Source organism: Rattus norvegicus, chromosome 5 (assembly GCF_021556685.1).
Source record: "Rattus norvegicus strain SHRSP/BbbUtx chromosome 5, alternate assembly SHRSP_T2T, whole genome shotgun sequence".
Taxonomy (NCBI): Eukaryota; Metazoa; Chordata; class Mammalia; order Rodentia; family Muridae; genus Rattus; species Rattus norvegicus.
The window spans coordinates 63386497-63407989 of record NC_141538.1 but is presented as its reverse complement, the minus strand read 5'-3'; the positions used below and the strand labels follow the sequence as shown (position 1 = coordinate 63407989).

General features: G+C 42.4%; 1 protein-coding gene across 2 annotated transcripts in view; it reads right to left on the bottom strand.

Annotated features, from left to right (window-relative positions):
* Reck (reversion-inducing-cysteine-rich protein with kazal motifs) overlaps positions 1 to 21493 on the bottom strand; it is a 66655-nt gene that overhangs the window by 38778 nt on the left and 6384 nt on the right. Inside the window, 5 exon segments of one of the 2 annotated variants that reach the window (NM_001415923.1) lie at positions 4310 to 4357; positions 6317 to 6402; positions 8435 to 8471; positions 9399 to 9473; positions 14056 to 14114. In NM_001415923.1, the coding sequence (NP_001402852.1) occupies positions 4310 to 4357; positions 6317 to 6402; positions 8435 to 8471; positions 9399 to 9473; positions 14056 to 14114 (305 nt within the window). 2 annotated transcript variants of the gene reach the window in all.

Here is a 21493-nt window from a genome sequence, read left to right as displayed (position 1 = left end):
CTTACAGAAGTAGCTTTTTCTCCCTCCAACATTTGAGGAATGACACTGTGGGTGGCACTTGGGTAGTGAGGCTTAGCAGCAAGTACCTATCCCCACTGAGTCACCTTGTCAACTCAGAAGTACTTAATGCTAAAGGAGGTACTCTTTTGGGGTGGGTGGTAGTGATCAAATGAGAAAAGCAGAGTTGAAAGAAAGATTATCAGTCAGATCTCTCATTTTTAGATGAAATTCCCTATGTAAGAACTTCCTATAGGACCTGGAGGTGCACACCTTTAATCCCAGCACTAGGAGGCAGAGGCAGGCAGATCTCTGCAAGTTTGAGGCCAGCCTGGTCTACATACTAGATTCTAAACCAGCCAGCTACATACATAGTAAGACCTTGTCTCAAAAGACAAACAAAAAAATCTTTAAGAAATCCCTAGTTTTTGTGTATATATGATGTGCATGTATGGCGGAACAGTGCACAGAAGGACAACCTCTGGTGTTGACTCTCAACTTCCACCTTGTTTGAGACAGAGCCTCTGGAGGTTCCTCAGCTGCACACATCAGGCTAGCTAGCTGGGGCATCTGTCAGGTTCCACAGAGCCTTCTGTTTCTGTCTCCCATCCTGCCATTGTAGTACTGGAATTACGGCTCCTATGCTGGCTTCATCTGGGTACGTACTCAGATCCTCCTGTTTTCACAACATGCATGAAGCTGTCTCCCCAGCCCCAGTGCATTTTTAGTTAACATAAATGTAATAGGTGTCACAATGACAGTGTCACACACATGCCCACATGCCCACGCACACACGCAGACCATTACATTTTGTTCTTACTTGCACCCTACTCTCTCACTCAATCCCACTCTCTCCTCTCCAACCATCTTTTTTTTTTTTTACCTCATCTTTCTTTTTTTATTATTATTATTATTAACTTGAGTGTTTCTTATTTACATTTCGAGTGTTATTCCCGGTTTCCGGACAAACATCCCCCTAGTCCCTCCCCCTCCCCTTCTTTATAGGTGTTGCCCTCCCCATCCTCCCCCCATTGCCGCCCTCCACCCAACAATCACGTTCACTGGGGGTTCAGTCTTAGCAGGACCAAGGGCTATCCCTTCCACTGGGGATCTTAATAGAATATTCATTGCTACCTATGAGGTCAGAGTCCAGGGTCAGTCCACGAATAGTCCTTAGGTAGTGGCTTAGTCCCTGGAAGCTCTGGTTGCTTGGCATTGTTGTCTCTCCAACCATCTTAATGATGCATTATTTCCTGAAATCTTTTTGGATACAATGTCTAGGTTAATAGCTACTTTCTTTAAGAACTATGTAAATACTGTCTTCTGGCTTTTTTTTGTTGCTTCTGAGAAATCAGCTATTGGTCATTTTGAAAGAATGTTTTGAAAAAATTCTTATTGTAAGTTGTTGTTGTTGTTGTTGTTGTTGTTGTTCTTCTTCTTCTTCTTCTTCTTCTTATTCCTATAATATGTAGATACCATCTCTTACAGCCTGGGCTGACTTGACTCACTATCCAGCTGAGTATGAACCCGAATTCATAGACCTTCTACCTCTACCTGGGCTCACAGGACAGAAACACTACCTCAGCTTCTACTATGTTTTCATTTCTTCAATTAAAATTTTATTTTATGAATTCTTCCCACCTACACTTGCTCCGTGTATTTTCAGGATCTTGTTTCCTACCCATGTTAAATATTTTGCAGTCTGCATGTGAGAGTTTCTACGGCACAGGCTCCTGAGGCCTATTCTGTTCACTACTGTTCCTGCCGGCTCTTGTCTCATGGCCTTGTTCAGTAGTGAGTTTTGTGATTATTTTTTTTTTTAATGTGAGTTGCTTACTTTCCCTAGAATTTTATCTGTGGGAGCTTGAAGTCTGGAATACAAAACCCTTCCTCCAGAGAGAATCTGTGTTATTTGTCTGAGGCATCTAAGAAAGGACTACCGTTTTAGAATTATTTTAGATATAGTCTCAGCTTGAGATTTTCTTTTTTTTTTTCTTTTTCTTTTTCTTTGGAGCTGAGGACCGAACCCAGGGCCTTGTGCTTGCTAGGCAAGCGCTCTACCACTGAGCTAAATCCCCAGCCCCCAGCTTGAGATTTTCTAAGCACCTACTTTATATGAGTGAGGCTTCAAACTTCACGTAGTAATACCAGTTTTCGAGGTAGACATTCTCTTTACATTGAGAAGCAATGTAGTCCTCTACAAAAGGAAATGATTCCAACTTTTGTCTTCCATATTGCAACTGCAGTATCTTTGGAAAGAGACCACAACTGGGTTTTCCATCTTTTATTGGTACCAAAAATCTCTTCTCTGACTTCCAAGTATGCAAAACTATACAGCTATGAAAACCAGCTCAGTAAATGTCAAAGTCCTCAAAGCTGTTGGCTTCTCAGTGCTCGGTCCCTGCTTGGTGTTTGGCTTGTGCATTCCATCGTTTCTTTCTAGCAAATCAAGCTAGCATTTAAAACTGTTTATCCCTATAGCCCAGAACAAGGTAATAAGTATGCCCTAGTGCCAGAAGATGAGGTCCCACACAAGACCTTCAGCACAGGGCAATAGTAAAAGTCTGCCAGGACACTAGGTGTCTTAGCTAGGGTCTCCGCTGACACGAAGAGACACCATGACCAAGGCAACTCTTATGTAAATAGGTTTCCTAGGAAATCCCCTTAAAGGAACCAGGACCAGCAAAATCGCCTAGTCTCTGAATCTCTACTCAAACCCTGTAAGATCTGTCCTTCAGGGTAAATACAACACCCGAAACCACAAACCTAAAGGAATGGCCACCCCAAGGCAAAGAAAAAGATATTAAATGCCCAGTTTGTAAGACTCTGATGTGATAAAAAGACTGTATTATACCAAATTTATCCAATTCACCTTAGAGCTGCTCACAGACAGTTCTAGCTCCAGTCTAGACTTCAGCTGTGATTTGCTTTGGGTCTATAATGCAGAACCAGTTCCCTGAATTAAAGTTATGTTGCCTCTCATTATTTCTAAATAATATGTAAGAACTCAAACTGAATTTTGAGTTATGTTGAGTTACTTGAGCTTTTAATACAAAGATACGCCTTGCGGACCTTTGGAAACTGGTTGTTTTATTAATTCTAGTCCAGACAAAGACAGGCGGTCTGGGAAGCAATCTGTCCTCATCTCTGTTGTAGCACAGTATTCGTCTCTCTTACCTTTCCTGTCTCGTCCTTCATCAACACACACTGCAGACTTCCTAGGGCAATGCAGAAATCCAAACAAGAGAAGGAAGCACACTAAAGTAATGGAGGACAGGCTACAGGAGATGGACAGTGTCAGACATCATGTGGAAGAAAAGAAGGAATTATCACAGTTAGGCACTTTGTTCAAGAGAAACCCAAAATGGTCATTTCAAAGGTAGAGGTAAGAAAAAACATTAAAAGCTCCCCTCCTTCTGGACAACAGGCTCTTTCCAGGAGGATCAGAGGGAGGTTGATGTTGACTTGGAAACTTGTCTTCAGAGACCAGATGTAACTTAGCCAACAGAACAAAGGGACAAAGGATAAATAAGACTCTCCAGTCTAAAAATGTTAATGAAGAAATATAATTATAGACTTTGAGAAAAGAAAAACTAATTAATCGGAAGTATGGCATAGAAGCAGCGGGAATGACTCTGTTTCTCCCAAATACAGACTGTTAATAGGGTCCTCATTGTTATGCATTTAAGTCTCCCAACTCCATGACCTTAACTCTGAGAGTAACACAAGTGTCACACTTCAAGGGGTTCTAGAAAACAGACACCTAAAGGAGTTTTGTACATTTGTACAAGGTGAACTATCTCCTCTACTTTCACTCTCTTATCTCCATACTAGGGAGCACGGTGCTGGAAACCCATCCCGGAGACGAGGGTTCCCCAAATGCGAGGTGCTGAAGCATGAGTGCTCATTTTAGCCGTCTGACTTGCTTAGTTTATTTCTTGATATAGGCAGCTTATAAAACAACGGACATAAAGATGGGTCTAGAGGTAGGACAGGGGCTATAGAGGATACAGAACTTATAAAAAACAAGTTCAGAATCTTAAATCAACCAGTGGCTTTGCTATAAAAATATAATAGATGAAATGCTAGAATGAGAGATTTAAAGTATTTCTTTAAAATCAATATTTAATGTCTACAAATCTCAAAGTCAAAACACTTCAGAGAAAGTGACATTTCTATTAGGGCTAAATTTTCTGCTAAGTTAGAACACAATTTGTTTAAAAATGAATTAATTTTTAAAATTTAAGTTATTTTGTCAGTTCTGAGAAGACTAGAATAGTCTATATCTAAATTTGTTAAATAAGATACGTACCTCATATTCTTTCCTGCAAACTTTGGAAATATCATTCTTTGAAGATGCCTAAAAGCAACCAAAAAAATCTTCATTTACTATGTGTGCTGTTTCTTTCATATAGGACAAACTCTACAAATTAGTATATATTATTATATATAATTGTTGGCATAATATTCTTTATTTCATCATGGGAAACCTATACTCAAATATTTAGATGTTCCTAAACTACAACAAATGTTCTGTAATGTTTTAAAACAAAGGGTGCTCCAGGAGTTTCAGCCCAACTTTTATGGTTTCAATCTCACATAACAACATGGTTCTTTTGTTATTTTGGAAACTAGAGGACTTTGAAGGAAATGTAAATCAGAGGCCTTTTAAACGCCGAATTCCACTCTAGTGAATTTTCTTGTGAAGTTCTGCCAGGGCGCTTACATTTTGCTTTTTCTTTAACCCTTCATATCCAACATTTCATACTGACTACAATGAGCCAACTTCCTCAGAAAATCAGCATATAGGATGGGGAGGGCACTAAAGAAGAATATGCTGGTCAGGTGGTCAACGCCATGTTTCTCTTCCATCATCCTCTCAATGCATTAGACTGTCCATTGGACTGATGTCAGGAAACATCAGGGCACTCCTCACAGGGAAGTACATGCTTCTGTGCAAAACAACGCGAAACAGCTCTGCTGCCGATGGTCACTTTCTGCACACCACCAGTCTCAGTTTAGACACGCTGTTCCAGAGTCAAGGGATCTCGCCCGTGGTTACTTCCTCCTATTCTGTCATCTAGTCTCATGCAATTTATAACAAACTAGCTGATAAGGATGACGGAGACGGGGTTGAGGTCAGGGCAAGGAGATGAATGGGCTGGTAACTGCTTAATGTCCCCAGGATTTGAGTTCAAACCTGTGAAATTCAACTCTACTTCAAGGTTTGGAGAAGAGTAGCAGATCCCTGGGTCACGGGCTGCCCAGACACTGCAGTGCAGGCTCTAGTGCAGTGCTGTGTGTACAGGAGTGAAGGTGAGGCCCGGTGTGGCGGCTCATTCCTATAATCCCAGCACTCATGAGGCAGAGGCAGAAGAATGCTGTACATTGGGACCTGTCTGATCTACATAGGAAGTCACAGGCAGCCAGGGCTACACGAAGACCCTTTCACAAAACACAAACAAAAACTCGACAGCAGAAGTGCAGGGGGCATTGGCATCTCACGCATCCCAGAGAACGGTCTCCAGCACAAGCTTCTGGCTACGTTCTGGGTTAGTTTAAACAACTGTTTAGACAGCAGGCTTCCCAGTTAGCTCTATACCACTGGGAATGGCAAACCCAGGAACCAGCGTTACTAAAGTGAGGAGCTACTGAAAAACATGTATTGGAGCCTCGGGCCTGTCTGAATTGGAGCAGAGTATACCTACTCAAAGAGAAGCCATGGCTTACTAGAGGGAGGGGTCACACGCACCTTCAGAGCAGAGAAAGGACAGGGACACATCCTCAGAGTAAAGGCATGATGCCAAAGAGAAGGGGAGATGAAGACAAAGCAAGCCGTACAATGACTCATCATGTTCCGGGAAAGACAAAATGCCCTGATTCTAAAAGTTGTTCTCTGTGTGGCTAAGAGATGGACAGAAGGAAAAGGGGCTGGAGAGAGAACTTAGCGGCTAAGACACTGGTGCTCTACCAGAGGCCCCAGGTTTAATTCCTAATCTGTAACTCCAGTTCCAGGGAAGCTGATGCCTCCGCTGGCCTCCATAGGCACCCAGTGTGCATACGGTGCATAAACATACATGAAAGCAAAACACCCACACACACAGACTAGACAAGGACATCTAAGAAAAGAAAGGAAAAGAGTAAGAGAAGGTTGAGGATCTTGCATGCAGCGGCTGCAACCAAAGAACAGCAAGCTCCACACTGAATTCACAGCGTTTTAGGTCACCTCTCCAAAGCTATGAAGCAGACAAGTCCAAAACCACACAGCTACAGCTCCTGCATAGTCCATGACGCTTAGAAACTGCCTGTCGGGTCTTACCTGCTTGCATGCCTGGCGGCACTCCAAGCCAATGGCTAGCTCACAGCAGCCTAAGCCAACCCAGCCATCCGACTTCTTAAATACACCTGGAAAACAACGTGTTCAGATGTTTTGGTCGTAAGCACCAGTGAAGACAAATAATAGAAAGGTAACGGATATCATGACAAGTCAGTGAGGAAACTAGTTCACACAGCAGGGCTCCCAATGACCATGTGCCTCCTCTGGCCATCAATCTCAGTGACGTCATTTTCTTAGGGCACCACACTACATAAAATAAGGCCCTGTGGTTTTATCCATTTTCTCATTTTCTGTTCACCCTGAGCTCTGTCACCCTTCATCTTGGATAAGCAGCATCTCTATGAGAGGACGTGCAAAGTAAGGAGAGTCAGGGACAAAGAACTTTTCCTTATTTCATACTGGGAATCACATACAAAAATTCTAATATAATTTAATCAAACATGCAAAAAAAGCACATGAATCTTTTGTGTTAAAATACTAAGTATACAGAATAGCATAAAACTCATTACCTTGTTAAAAAACTGATATACAAAAAACATGCAGAAACAACTTCTATGAGTCAATCCTGGCTTTGATGACAGTGATACAAAATGACTACGGACTATTTTAGACTAGTGAACAATATCTGTGTGGATCATTCGCTGCATGGGCTCTTATTCACACTGCAGCACACTGCTGTCTCCAGACACCTGGTAACCTTAGAAAACAAGTTTATTTAACGAGCTCTTCCACTTTCGAATCCCTACTGCCTATAAGCTATTCCATTACATGCTACATGAATACAAAATTATAAAACAGATAAGATGTACAAGGAGTATCTCCTTATGGAAATTATACTTTGGTCTGAACACAAATGCAGCGCTAAATTTGTTTGCAATGCAAGCTTCAGAGAGTACAACATTCCTCACCAGCTATAGAAGCATAAGGCATATTCCTTTTTTCTAAGCATTGGCTTTAACTAGGGCTAGAAAATGAGTTTCAGTTATAGAAGACCATGCATGCCAGGGTACAGAATTTAGACTTTATTACAATGGGAGCAGAAATCCCCTGAGGTATTCTGAAGGAGATAAGAAGTACACATATAATAGACACTTAGACATTAGTTATTAGTTTATTATAATATTCTATCCCAAGAGTGTGGTAACAAAGACTTGAACTGGGAAAAGACAGATACAAGACCTTGCAAAGGGCATGTCACTGGAACTAGTATCTTTCTGCTAATCTGGTTTTGTACTTCAGATGTTCCTCAAACACAGAGATCTGGGCAGTGAGAAATAACAAAGTCCCTTCCTAGAGGTGACTAGTTAACAGCTTACCTGTGCAGCGTGGAGAGAGGCAGGAAGAGTTCTGCATATCAGAACAGCTACAGAAGAGGAGGCAGGGAGAGAGTCTAAGGTCTAAAGCCAAGGTGAGATTATCAGAAGATCATAGGTTATAGGAAACTCAAAGAGCACAAACACTGAGAAAAAAAATGAAAGGTCTGGGACCTAGAGGTCCTGGTGATCTTCCAAAGACTAGTTTCCAGAGAATGGCAGAAGTGGAGACAAGAATTACAGTCAGGGCTGGGCGTGATAGTTCATGCCTTCAAACCCAGCACTGTTTGCTCTACATGGAGAGTTCCAGGTCAGTCCAGCCAAAATTACTTAATGAGACTTTGCTATTAAAAAAAGAAGAGTTACACAAGACTGACAGAATGAAAATAAACTATACATTTGAAAATGTGGGTGTTAAAGGCCAGAATACTCAGGAGCTGGTGGCAAAGTTCAGCAAGGTAAAAGTGCTCACGCTGCAAGTCTGATAATGTCTGGATGAAGCAAGTCCACTCACCACAATCCTGGCACTCCCATGCAAGGCAGGAGGCTGAAGCTCACAGGCCAGTAAGCAGCAAAGCAAGAGAAAGAGAGCGAGAGTGAGAGAGCGCGAGAGAGCGCGAGAGAGCGAGAGAGATCGATCTGTCTCAACAGGCGGGAGGACAAGCTGTTCCCGTGCACACACACATTCACCAATGCAACACTAAATACATCACTTTAAAAGTCCTGTGTAGAAATCAGGTTTAGGACTATGATGCAGAGTTTACATTCATGAAACAAGTTTGCTTACCTGGCAAAGATGAGTTCATGCAACTCCAAATTTCAACCTGAAATTGTAAGGACCAAAATGCTTTTATGCAAATAACTAGCTTCTCTGCATGAGAAGTTCCACATGATAAATTCCTGGGCACCTCGAAGCCTCCTGTGGAAGCTCCTGCTCACACTGTAGTCTAATCTCAATGCACCAGCAGCCATGGCACACATGTGCACATGCATGCACACACACACAGTCTAAACTACAGGTAAGCTGAGAATGAGAACTACCGCATACATATTCTTTTCTCATTTCCCACTTAAAAGCACTGAGACTGAGCCGGGTGACTCGGGTCATACACTAACATTACTTTTCCCCGTGCACAGAAAGTGTCTGCTGGGTACCTTAAGGAAAGAAATCACAACTGTTTGACCATCAGGGCCTCTTCTCCTGCCATACGAGAGGCCACTGTACCTAAAGAAGTTCTCTTGTGTGCACCCGGGTCTCCAGGCCTGGCCCACACACATTATAAACAATGAAAGCCGCCCAAACTCCGGAGACACGTCAGACTTCCTGACTCGGACTTCAAGCAGTGTATCAATAACAGTATGCCAGAAAGGGAGCGTTAGGAAGAAATAAGTCACAGAGCTCCCCTTACTTCAAATTCAACTTCCCAAATCCAAGTAAGTGTAAAATTTCATAAAGTTAGTCAAATCAGTGAGAAGACTCTAAATTCTAGATTAAATATTACAGTGAAATGTAAAGACTGGAATACATTACAGTTAAGACTATTTGTTTACCTAGGCCCTAAAATAGAAGATAAAAGGTAAAAGACACTAACTTATTTACCAATTTATAAAAAGATTTCTAAAAAGTTAGGTTTAAGTTTTGATTCTAGTCACACATTCCAACCACACTTAAGAAGTTTGGTAAATCTAAGAGTAACTCATCAGATGCCTCTGTGTGCACAAAGCATCATCCACGGCTCCGTAAGACTCACCATTGTCTCTGGGCAATAATCTGGGGCTCTCTGCAACAGATGTTTCAGTCGGGATTCACTTTTTGAGGAGAAAATCTATGTGACAAAAAGAAAAGAAGCCAAAAATCTCTGAGACATTTTATTTATACAGGAAGAGGGGGTAAAAGTAGAATCCTCTAGATGTACCAGTTCCCTAGAATGCTTTTCTTTTGTAAGAGGAACCTTTGGAGGGCTCTAGTTTGCTTTACACACTTGTCTCACTAACAGCCCAGGCTGGTATGAAGTCAGGATCCTCCTGTCTCGGCCTCCGGAATGCCAGCATTATGCGCAGCTGTTGAGGGAACATTTCTTGTAACATTATTTGGGAGACAGTCAAGGAAGTCCAATTACACGGAGCTGGTAATCTCTTCCTTTAACTGGAAGTGGAGGACAACATGCTACAACCCACCAGGGTAGGAATAAAAGCCTGAGAGAGAAGGAAAGGAAAAGGAAGAAGATGACTATTGTTTTTCACTGTGAGGTGAAATCAGTTAACACAGGCAGAAGCTTACAGACAACGTCATCTCTGAACGCATAGCTGGCGAGCTGCCTAGGCTCACTTTCAGGGTACGTGACTAAACGACCCATACTTCACAGGAATGCTGTTAGTACAATTCAGTAAGATATAAATCATTGTTACAGAGAGATCTTCATGGTTTCCTGCAAAGTTAAGACCATAAAATGTATGACTGTAAGGACAGTGAAAAAGACTTATTTCCAGGAGCCACTTTTCTCTATAACTTGCAACTGTAACTAAATAGGAACTAGAAACTCAGCATTTTGGAGTGTCTAGTGAATCAGTGCATTCAGACAGTCACCAGCAATGACTATTAGACATCACAGAAAGGGACAGCTAGATCTGTCATCATCACTCATGGGGAAGACTTGCCAAACAAAACAGCCAAACAATCTTCCAGTCTGATCAAGTGTCTGGCTTTATCTCAAAAAGCAAATGTAGGGGTTGGGGATTTGGCTCAGTGGTAGAGCGCTTGCCTAGCAACCGCAAGGACCTGGGTTCAGTCCCCAGCTCCGAAAAAAAAAAAAAAAAAAGCAAATGTAAATCAAATCTGGCTATTCAACTTAAATGTATATCGAGTGAAATTAAATAAAAATAGCCAAGTATGGGGACACATGCCTGTAATCCCAGCACTTGGACCAGGCCACACTGACAGATCCTGAAACACACACACCCACACACACACACACACACACACACACACACACACACACACACACATCAAGGGGGAAATTACAGTGGATGTGGTGGTACAGGCCTATAATCCCTGGGAAGTGAAAGGGGGCCTTACTTGGTGCATAAAGAGTTTGAGTCAAAAATAAAAACTCGAGTTCTAGGCTCCTTTGTGGGCATGTGAAGGTTAACTCTTGCTTTTCAACTTGACTATATTTGGAAGTAACTAAACCCAAGCAAGCATCTAGGAGCACTTATGGGGATTTTTCTAAGTTGTATTATTTGAAGTGGGAGACCCACTCTGAATCAGGACCATTTGTGGTCAGAAGATCCACCCTAAATCTGGGCCATGTCTTCTGGTGGCACTCCACTTAATGGAGGGAGGAGGCTGCTGCTTTCTGTCTGCTTGCCCTCACTCTCACTGGCGAGTTCATCTCCCCTGAGCCGCTCCTTCCTTCACTGGTGTCAGCACCTAATCTTCAGGCCTCTAACGTGGATTGAAAACTGGCAGCTCTCTGACTTCCCTGGAACTCCATACCAGACTGGGACTGTTGAGACCTCCAGCCTCATGGACTGAGCAGCTACTGGACCCCTGGCCTTACTGTCAGGAAGCAACAACTGTTGAATTACTCAGACCATAGTCTGCAAGGACCGCATGCATGCGAGCACACACGCACATCCATATACACGCAATGCACCCCAACCCCTGTGTGCATCTCTGTGTGTGTTCATCCTTTCAGTTCTACTCCTCAGAGAACCCTGACCACTACAAAATACTAAACAACTCCTAGATGGTTCTGCTCTAAATCAAACTACTGATTACCAAGAAGCACAGACAAATGACATTAAATGATACCAGAGAGATTTGAACAACGAAGATTAAACTATGGGAAACTCAATAGGATAAATGGCTGAATTTAGTTATCAAAGCAATCCCAACAAAGCTGTGAATCAGCCAAACATGGTGGCTTATACCTGTAATCCCAACATTAAGGAGGCTGAGGCAGGATGACTGTGGAACTCTTGGACAACCTGGGCTACATGGTAAGTTCTAGGTCAGCCTGAGCTATGATGTGAAACCTGTGGTTACTAGCCCTTGATGCTCTTCAGAGGACCTGAGTTTGGTTCCCAACATCCCTTAACGTAAGCCCCAGGCGATCTGATGCCTGTTCCCAGACCACAGGCACTTGTGCTCATAAGCATGTACCTATACACACAGACACGTAATTTTAAAATTAAATAAAAAGAGCAGTAAGTGCTCTTACCCATCGAGTCATCACTCCATCCCCAAACACTGTCAGTTTAAACAAGTGATAACAGAATAATTGTTATCATCATTATTTATGTGTGATACGTCAAGCACATCTACGGCTGAGTTATCCCTCTGTCCAGCTCCTTTTTTGTCTACAGTCCTTACAAATGATAGGCTGAGAAATCACATAACAAGTAATGTGACAATTAGCGTTTGCTCCAATTTAAATTTGCTTTAATAGGCTAGGGCAGAGGAAGAAGAGGAGGACTCTGACTTACGATAAGTGAAGCATAATTGACCATGATTAATAATGTTAAAGCTCAATATGGGATCGATTATTCTTTTCTATCTTTGTATTTATTTAAATTCCCCACTATAAAAGGATAAAAGGAAGAGTAAGAGTAAGAACAAAGCAGGCAACGGAGGACAATAAGGAAGGACAAGTAGCACGTGACCACACTCAGCAGTGCACTGGGAGAAAACACAGCGATTGTTACACTTTTAAAACAATCTCTGGGGCTGGAGAGATGGCTCAGCGGTTAAAAAGCAACGGCTGCTCTCCCAGAGAACCTGGGTTCAGTTCCCAGCACCCACATAGCAGCTCACAACCATCTGCAACTCCTGTTCCAGGGAATTCGACACCCTCTTTTGGCCTCTGAGGGAGCTGGGCATGCGAGCGGTACATAAACACACATAAAAGCAAAACTCTCAAACATAAAGTAAAAATAAGAATAAAAAGTATTTTCAAAATCATCTCCTTGTTTTTACTCTATGTTTCTCAAAAATAAGAAAGGCAAACACAAAATAAAATAAAAAGCCCAAGCACCGACAGGTTAGACCAGTGGTGAAGACATGGACTGAGACGGTAACTAAGGCGCTGTGAGGACGTAGACGCCTGCTTGGCCTTGTGCCAGGGATGCATCTAGGTGGTCAGGAGTGGGCTGCACAGTCCACAACACTGAGCACACGGTAGCTATCCTTCCTACACTGGTGTGGGAACTGTGGTAAGCTGTTTAACTCTTTTTTATTTCAATTTATCTATAACATGAAGATGACATCCCTTCCAGTCTGTTTCTAAAAAAATGTGACTGGTGACTGAGAATGTTACTTCTCAAGCTCTGAGGCTAGAAACACATAAGGCTAAGCTCTAAGGTGAAAAGGAAGTGGGGCTGGGGATTTAGCTCAGTGGTAGAGCGCTTGCCTAGGAAGCGCAAGGCCCTGGGTTCGGTCCCCAGCTCCGAAAAAAAGAACCAAAAAAAAAAAAAAAACAAAAACAAAAAAAAAAAAAAACAAAAGAAAAGGAAGTTAGGACTTTACCAAGACATCTTGCTGCAGTAGAACTTACATATTCAACCAGAAAAATTTTAAGACAGTAAGACAATGAGGCCACCGTGTCCGACCGGCCTGCCAATTCCTAACGTGTCATGCTCCCTTTAACTTCCTCTGCGCATGCACAGGTTGTTATCCTCAGCATCTTGATTACGTTAGGATTCATTAGAGACAGTGAGATGATCTGTTCCTCCTTTATCCTAGCATGGGCTTGGGATGTAGCCCAGTCGGTAGAGGGCTTGTCTAGCATGCTCCAATCCTGGGCGAGTCTCAGCACTGCATCTATTAGGTGTGGTGGTTCAATACTACACCAGGAACACATGAGGCACTGTCAGTAAAACAAACAAACACACACCAACCAAACTAAAAGCGCCCAAAATTAAACCTTAGCTCTTTAGAATAAAGACCCGGTCACCCTGACCACAGTACAGTGACCAAGCTCAGGATCATGACACTGACAGGACACTATCCGTTCATGTTCAGGCTATAATCAAGCTTCATCAATCATTTTTGTTATAAAACTTCTTTTTTACTCCAGGATCATTGATTGCATTTGGCTGTCAAGCTGAATCAGTTGATTTTATCTAGAATCATTTCTTAGCCTCTCTTGGTATTATTATAGTGGTAATTTGATATAACTGAAATGTCTGAAGAGTATGAGCTATTGTTTCAAGGGACAGCCTTCAATCTGGGGCAGCCTGATTGCTTCCGTGTTATTTGGGTTATGATACTGTGTCCCTTTTCAGTGCTTCCTATCCCTTAACACATTATTTGTGGTGTAAACTGTGTGTGAGCTGTTATACAGCAGACTTTTGCAAAAGCAAATTTAATACTTATCCGATTGTACTCACTAGTATTTCCAAGCTTACCTGCTCACACACATCACGGCACATTTGGTTATCCTTTGAATGATTACAGCACACAGCACCTGGGGAGGAGGAAACAGGATGTCTCACTGTTAAACTGTCAGAGGACTATACACAAGATTGACTGCTCCATAGATCCTTTTTGTTTTCTGTTTTTGAAACAGGTCCTCCTGACTTGGCCTCCAAAGTGCTGCGATTAGGCTGTTGCTAAGGCATGTACTAGCTGTCACACCGGGCTGTCCCCACTCATCCTAACTGGATCTTCAATGAGCATCTATTACAACTTGGGTGCTAGGCTTGGAGATATGGAGAGATAGTCATATAAGGAAAAGTGTTATAATATAAAAAGTTACTATTTAATGTGTATTTTCTATGCACTGCATTTTCTACTAAGCTTGTTATATATTTCCAGTCCTTAAGATTATTCTATAAATAATATTTTTTTAACTACAACACAAAACTAACTTGCTTTTAAAGTAGTGTATTTTGTCTAGGACTTGTTGAATTTGAGGTTTCTATAGGACATTCAGATGGAAACTCTGGTAAAATTCAAAGCCAAAACTTGGAATACAGCTAAGAGCCTGGCCTAATGGTCCAAATGTGCAAGTCACGAGCATGAAGGGTGTAGAGAGATATGATGTCACCTAGGGGGTTTCTACTGAGAAGCAGACACAGCACCAGATCCCAATGACAGCCACACCTGAGATTCATAAGGAGCAGGAAACGTGGCTGCAATAGAGTAGGTCCACCACTAAGTGACATACAAGACAAGGAATGGCAGTGCCTACAGATAGAAGGCAGGAGGTTGCTGGCTGGGTGTTGTAGCCTTGTCTGTGATCTAGCATTTGGGATGAAAAAAGCAGGAAAATTAGAAGTTCAAGGCCAGCCTGGGCTATATGAGATCCTGTCTCAGAAAAAAAAAAATAAAGAAAAGCCAACTTCTGAACATCTCAGGTAATATCTTTTTACTTATTCATTTGCTTGATTGTTTGTTTTGAATGCGTTAAGTGAAGAGTAGCCAGCACATAGGAAGAAAACTAAGAAAAAGAACAGTGAACAGAAGTTCCCTGAGCAAGCCTCTTTAGTTGAAGATTCTACAGACTGACTATCACTTCCTGATTGTGGTAAACCTAATTTTCCTAGGCTATCTTCAGTTCCTTTAAGAGTCATTATCACCCACCTCTGTGTGAGACATGATTTCCTTCTGACTATCAAGTAAAATCTCTGGAATGTATCAACCTAGCAGAACATTACCAGCTTCCACTAACCCCCAAATTAAGAGTATAATAAAATAGTATCTCAAACAGAGTAGAGATCTCCCCACTTTGCTACAACCCACCTGCCCGATGTCCTCATCCACATATCTAGTAACTATAAAAACTATTATTTTATTGCTCTCGTCTGTTGTCTAACTATAGAAGATTTTCCACAGTGGACCATGTCATCTAGGGGAACTGGAACCCATTTTGCTGGGCCATAGTCACTCATATTTAGCTTGGAATAAAACGTTTCTTATTCCCTTTGGAGCAAGAGCATGCTCTGCCAGATCAGCAACCAAGAAGCCAAGTAAGTAAAATGTTTCAAGAAGGTGGCATGTACTAGAAGCTGATGTGGAACTCACATTGATCACAATATTTAGGAACTTAAAAAAGTACTGTTATCAGTGTGTACCAGCGAAGGCAAAGCTGACTTCAAGAAGGTACACACATCCTCTTTCCAGAATTAGGTTGCACAATGAAGAATCTGGGAGGGAGGCTTTGTTCTAGCTCATGAGAGGGAAGATTCCAGGTCCTTGGAATTTCCTCAACAACAAGAGTGCCTTTGCTCCAATATGAAATAACGCAATGGGATGGCTTCAGAATGGGGACAAGCCAGGCCTGAAAGACGAGCGGGGAGTTAGGGACTGAGTCATTTATCAACTTGAACTCTCAATCTTTGGTGGTGAGGAGGGGAATGTGGATTGATTCCACCATTGGACCAAAAATTCAGTTAATCCTAGACAATGAAACCAGATATAAACTCTGACACAGAAGCTCAGTGAAGCTTCCCTGCTGATGACTACACTGATGTTCTGGGGATATTTTACATATGTAAATGTACATTGATTCTGCTGGGTCTGGTGGCATATGTCTTGAATCCCAACAGAAGCATATAGATCTCTGAATCCAAGGTCAGCCAAGCCAACATAGTGACCTCCCGGCCAGCCAGGGCTACACACACACACACACACACACACACACACACACACACACACACACACATACACACACACACACACACTTTCTCTGAGACGAAGGGACAGATTTGGCCCTGTGAGTATTTGGCTAGTCCTCCTGGCTCACATCCTGTAAGACAGCAATTGTGCACGAAGTTTACACTCTCTCTATCTTGGAGCTACTCCTTAAGAGTGATTTGAAGTATAGTACTTCCCTGAGCTCGGAGTTGTTCTAGGGAACTACTGAACCCAGTCATAGGACTGTTAGATCTGTACCCAGATCAAAAGTATGCGAGTTGGCTCAGTGGTTAAGAGCGTTTGCTACTCTTCTAGAGGATAGGAGCTCAATTCTTAGCACCTATATCATGCAGGCTCAAAACTACCTACAACTCTAGCTCCAGGGGACCCAACACCCTCTTCTGGCCTCTACAGTTACCTATGTACATGGCATACATTCATTAAAACAAACAAACAAAAAACCAAAGTCTTTTTAAACCGTGTGTTAACCTGGATAGACAAGGAGCAGTAAGGGAGGCTCATGGTGGAGCAAGAGCACACAGCATGTGACCCCTTGCCCTGAGTGAGTAACTCTGGTTGGGCCTGTGGACTCCTAAATGCCACTGTACCCATGTCGTTTTCCTGTGCCTCCTGAAGGAAATGACTAATAAAGATTACCTCAGTTTCCACTGATCAATCCCTACCATAGATCTCACCAAAGATCACCAGGACTGGCAGGATGCCAGCACTCCTCCAGCAGGGCCCTTCCCACTCCCGAGAGTTCTTTCTTATGGTTCTTTCAGAAATCTGTTTACTCTGGTCAATCCTTGTCAATATTCTTATTCTTGGGCTTGAGACAACATACTCAAAAGCTACTGGCTTGGGGGACTTTGGTGACTAACTCTCCGGTGTTCTCAATTCTCCAGTTAAGGTCACCATGAGACAAGAAAGGCTCCACTCAAAGAACCTGAAGTAAGGCTGGTGTATGTAGAACGTGGTCTTGGGAGGGCCATGCACTTTAGCAGGCAGGATCTGTGTGTACTATGGGTGGTTATAGCAGAACTAGATTGCAGCATACCCAATTGGAGGTTAAGCAGAAAGAACATGGTGAAATGAGGTGGGGTGTGGGCTCCAGAGGGGTACTGTGCTTAGAGATAGGGACACAGTAGTGAACCAAGAGGTGTGTTCTTTACCAGACGGTAAATTACAGTGCTGTGGTAGCATATCTAGAGTTCAGAGACAAAACGCTCAGGCTTTGGCAGTACCCACTGGCTACACGTGGACACCTAGCTTCACACAGCACTTACAGACACGGGTCACAGTAAAAGCGGAGACCTAATAAATGTGCTTGAAAAGGAAACAAAGAAGGGTCCAGTGACCCCAAGTCTGTCTTTAGGGTATTGATGGGACTTTCATTTCAAACAGAAAAGGAATTGAAGCAGTGGGCAAGGTTCACATAATTAAGCAGCCCCTTCATCTCAGCGTTTTCTTCACAGAGGGTCCTAAGATCTTGTTATAGTTGTCATAAGCTCCATCTAGTCCCTACACAGTGATCATTACCTCTGCTTCAGGAGGCACAGGAAAAGCAGTCTGCCCTGCAAAGTTTGCTTGCTCCTACAGATTTAGGGCAAAGGCTTATCTCTGTGACTTCAGCCTTAGAGGGAGTGAGACAGACCAAGGAAATAACTACTCTATGAGTGATTAATGAGTGATTAACAGTCAAGCTGAGGTCTGACCCAAAGTGCAAGAGATAGGCACAAAACAAAGGGTGAGATGCCAGGCTTCATCTAGTTTTAGGTTACCTTGTGGGCAAAGAACTCAATGCCTTTTATGAAGAACAGTTTCTATGGCTTTCTGTAGCAGGGTAACATCCTAGTCAAGGAAAGGATTTAAAGACAGTACCAAACAAAGAGGGAGGTGACAGCAGCTCCCCTCTGTGTGAAACAGACAGTATAATAGGATTGAGATGAGTCACTGTGTGGGCTTGAACTGAAACTGTCACCGTCTGAACTGGACCCTTTAAGATCTGAGAAAGGTGGCAAATATAGACATGGGTTTTAAACGTGTGTTCAGACACGCCTCTTTCTTAAGGTTCCGTGTGCATGAGCGTGTGTGTGTGTGTGTGTGTGTGTGTGATGCCAGAATCATCTACGATTGCTCTTCCATTTTGTTTACTGAGGCAGGGGGGTCTTTTGATCAAGCCCCAAGCTTGCTGATGTGATTAGTCTTGCTAGCCAGATTGCTCTGGGAATCCCCTGCCTCTACCAATTGAAACTAGAATTGGCAAACCAATTCACATGGTGTTAGTGGAGAAAAGAATGAATAAACAATTGAATAAAAAAAGAAATCTTCTTAGATGGCACATCAAAGGCCACTAAGCACAGCACTGGGGACGGTGTTACTGGACAGTTGGTTTCATGAGAGACTAGCTTCTGTGAGCTCAGTGTCTGATGAAGAGATTCTATTCAGCCTGGTGGTATGGTGCAAACTGCAATCCCAGCAATCTGGAGGCTGGTGCAGAAGGAGCAAAAAGGAGTTGAAAGCTAGTCTGGATTACATGGAGAGTTTGAGGGCAAAAAGTTTTTCTAAATCAAAAAGTGTGTGGAAAGTGTGTCTACATACATACATACATACGTACGTACAAAACACTTTTCTTATACCACACCTCCCCCCCCACACCCCCCACACATTTAGAGAGGAAATAACATGCCTTGATTATAAGGGTAAAAGTGCCTTATATAGCCCTCCAACTCCAGGGACTGCCCAATCATTCCTGAGATCCCCTCACAGCAGCTCTGCAACACACACACATACACACACACACACACACACACACACACAAACACACATACACATACATACATTCACACACACAAACACACATATACACACATAAACACACCTATATATACACACTCATGCACACATACATATATACACATACATATACACACATACACACACTCATACACATGCATATACACAAACACACACATACACATACTCATATACATACACACATATGCACACACTCATACACACATTCACACACACACACACTCACACACACATACACACCCATACACACACATATACACACCCATACAAATATACATACACACTAGTACACACACTCATACACACATGAACACACACACACACACACACACACACCCCTGCAAAGGCCCCGTGTCTGCAGGAGGGGAAGGAAGCCTCTTCTCTGACCTGGTATGTTGTAGAAGCTGGCACTCTCTTCTGCCCTCTAACACAAAGGTCATACAAGGGCAGAAAATCCAGCTGATTTGGCACAGAGATAACTCAGAGTAACATATGGTCCCAATAAACACAGGCTTAACAGAAAGAAAACAACCAGGCAGACAGGAGTCTGATTTGGGGCTAGGAATTTTTGAAAAAAAAAAAAAAAGTCCCTTGAAGCAAAGGTCAATTTAAAACTGAGTCATGAAGTGCACTCTAATTAAAACTCTCATAGCAACTGGAGGTTTTTATTTAAAATATAAATACAGAAGTCCCTCCCCCACTTTATATTTAATAGTGCAATAATGAAGGTCCAATTTATTATAAAGTGACTTCCAAATGAGAAGTTTCCAGAAAGAAACTGCATTTTCAACTGACCCTTCTGCAAGGCTGAATAACAGTTTCACTTAACAGTAGAGAGGCTGGACTACTACAGGTCCAGAGCCTAATTACAATTTATCTTGGGCTTTCTCTAGCCCCCTAAATACACCGTGACTTTCTGGAATGTTTTAACAGAATCCTAGTTCCCCCATCAGAAGTCTAAGAATACTAGCACACAGCACTGAGACCTGCAGAAGTTACTCCCTCTGTGTTGCTCAACCCAGGAACTAACGTGTCCACCAACGTATCTGGACGTGCCTTGATTCAGGATTTTCTTTGTCACAACGCTGGACCATGGGACTTGGGGTAAGCTAATTCTGTGTTCCTGGGCTATGGCCACTTCTGTTTGGCTTCAGAATAAATGACCACTTATCCTTTTGAGGTGACAGTTGTATTTTTGTTTTGGCACAAAGCTAAAATTAAAAAAATATATACACAAAAAAGAAAGAAACCACAAAATTTGGGAAATAAAGATGAAAGGAAATGATTTCTGCTCCGACTGCCCACACAGCCTCTGCTGACACTCCGGCATCTTTCCTCCAGCGTTTCCAAAAGCTTTGTTGGGTTCTTCTGACAAACTGGGATGAAAGGGGGCGGCCTGACGTCCTCCAGTAATAACCCCTGCCCTCTCAACCGAGCATTCCTCTCTAATAGCACATTTCCGCCCCTGGGAGGACTGCCACCTCCACCAGCAGGCCCAGGGCTGTGGCCCCATCACGCTGCCCCTGCTGATTCTAAACAGCAGACATTACTAGATCAGTGCATATTCTTTCTTACTTTTAAATACTAAAAACTTATTACAATCTTTAGCACTGCATCCTTTTCAAGAAATAAATGTATATACATATTCAATTCATATGCCTCCCCTAAGACTATGAAAAATCTGAATGCAATTAAAGTAATTAAAGGCCTTTATCTTTTTAGAATAATTAAGGTAGATTATTGGGTCATCATTCAGCTATAACTGGGGCATGGGGATGGGGGACAACAAAAACAAAACAAAACAATCAACAACTACAAAAGAACCATGCCCTGCCTAGTGCTTTCTACAGGGAGTTAGTACAGAAACGTTTTGTTTTATACTTTGACTAATTTGCCTATTTGTTCACCTAATTTGTTGCAGTTTAAAACCCTGCACGTTGTCATAAAATGGAACTGGACAAGGAGGGAAGAGTTGAAAATAAAACCTGATATTGACATGAGAATAAAAAAGCACCAGTTTAACCCTCTCTGAAGAGATACAGATGTCATCTTGAAGTCTTAGACCGAGACTCTGATTATAAAATTAATGAAAACCAACAGGGAATTGCTAAGAGCCATGCTTGCTGGATTTAGGAAGGAACTGGTGTAGCCTAGGAATATTCAAGCAGAATTATCCAATAACTGAAACACTAAGGCCCAGCTGCTGCGGTGGGGGGAGACCGTGTGCAAACCAAGGAAGCAGTGAGCAGCAGGCACACTCTAACTATGCTAGGAAAATGCAACTGCTAAGGCTAGCTAGCACTTAAGGAAGCAAAGACACACCATAATCTAAAAATAAATACCCCGAGAATTACAGGCTTTTGGAAATTAAAAGGGATTTTGCCACAGAAG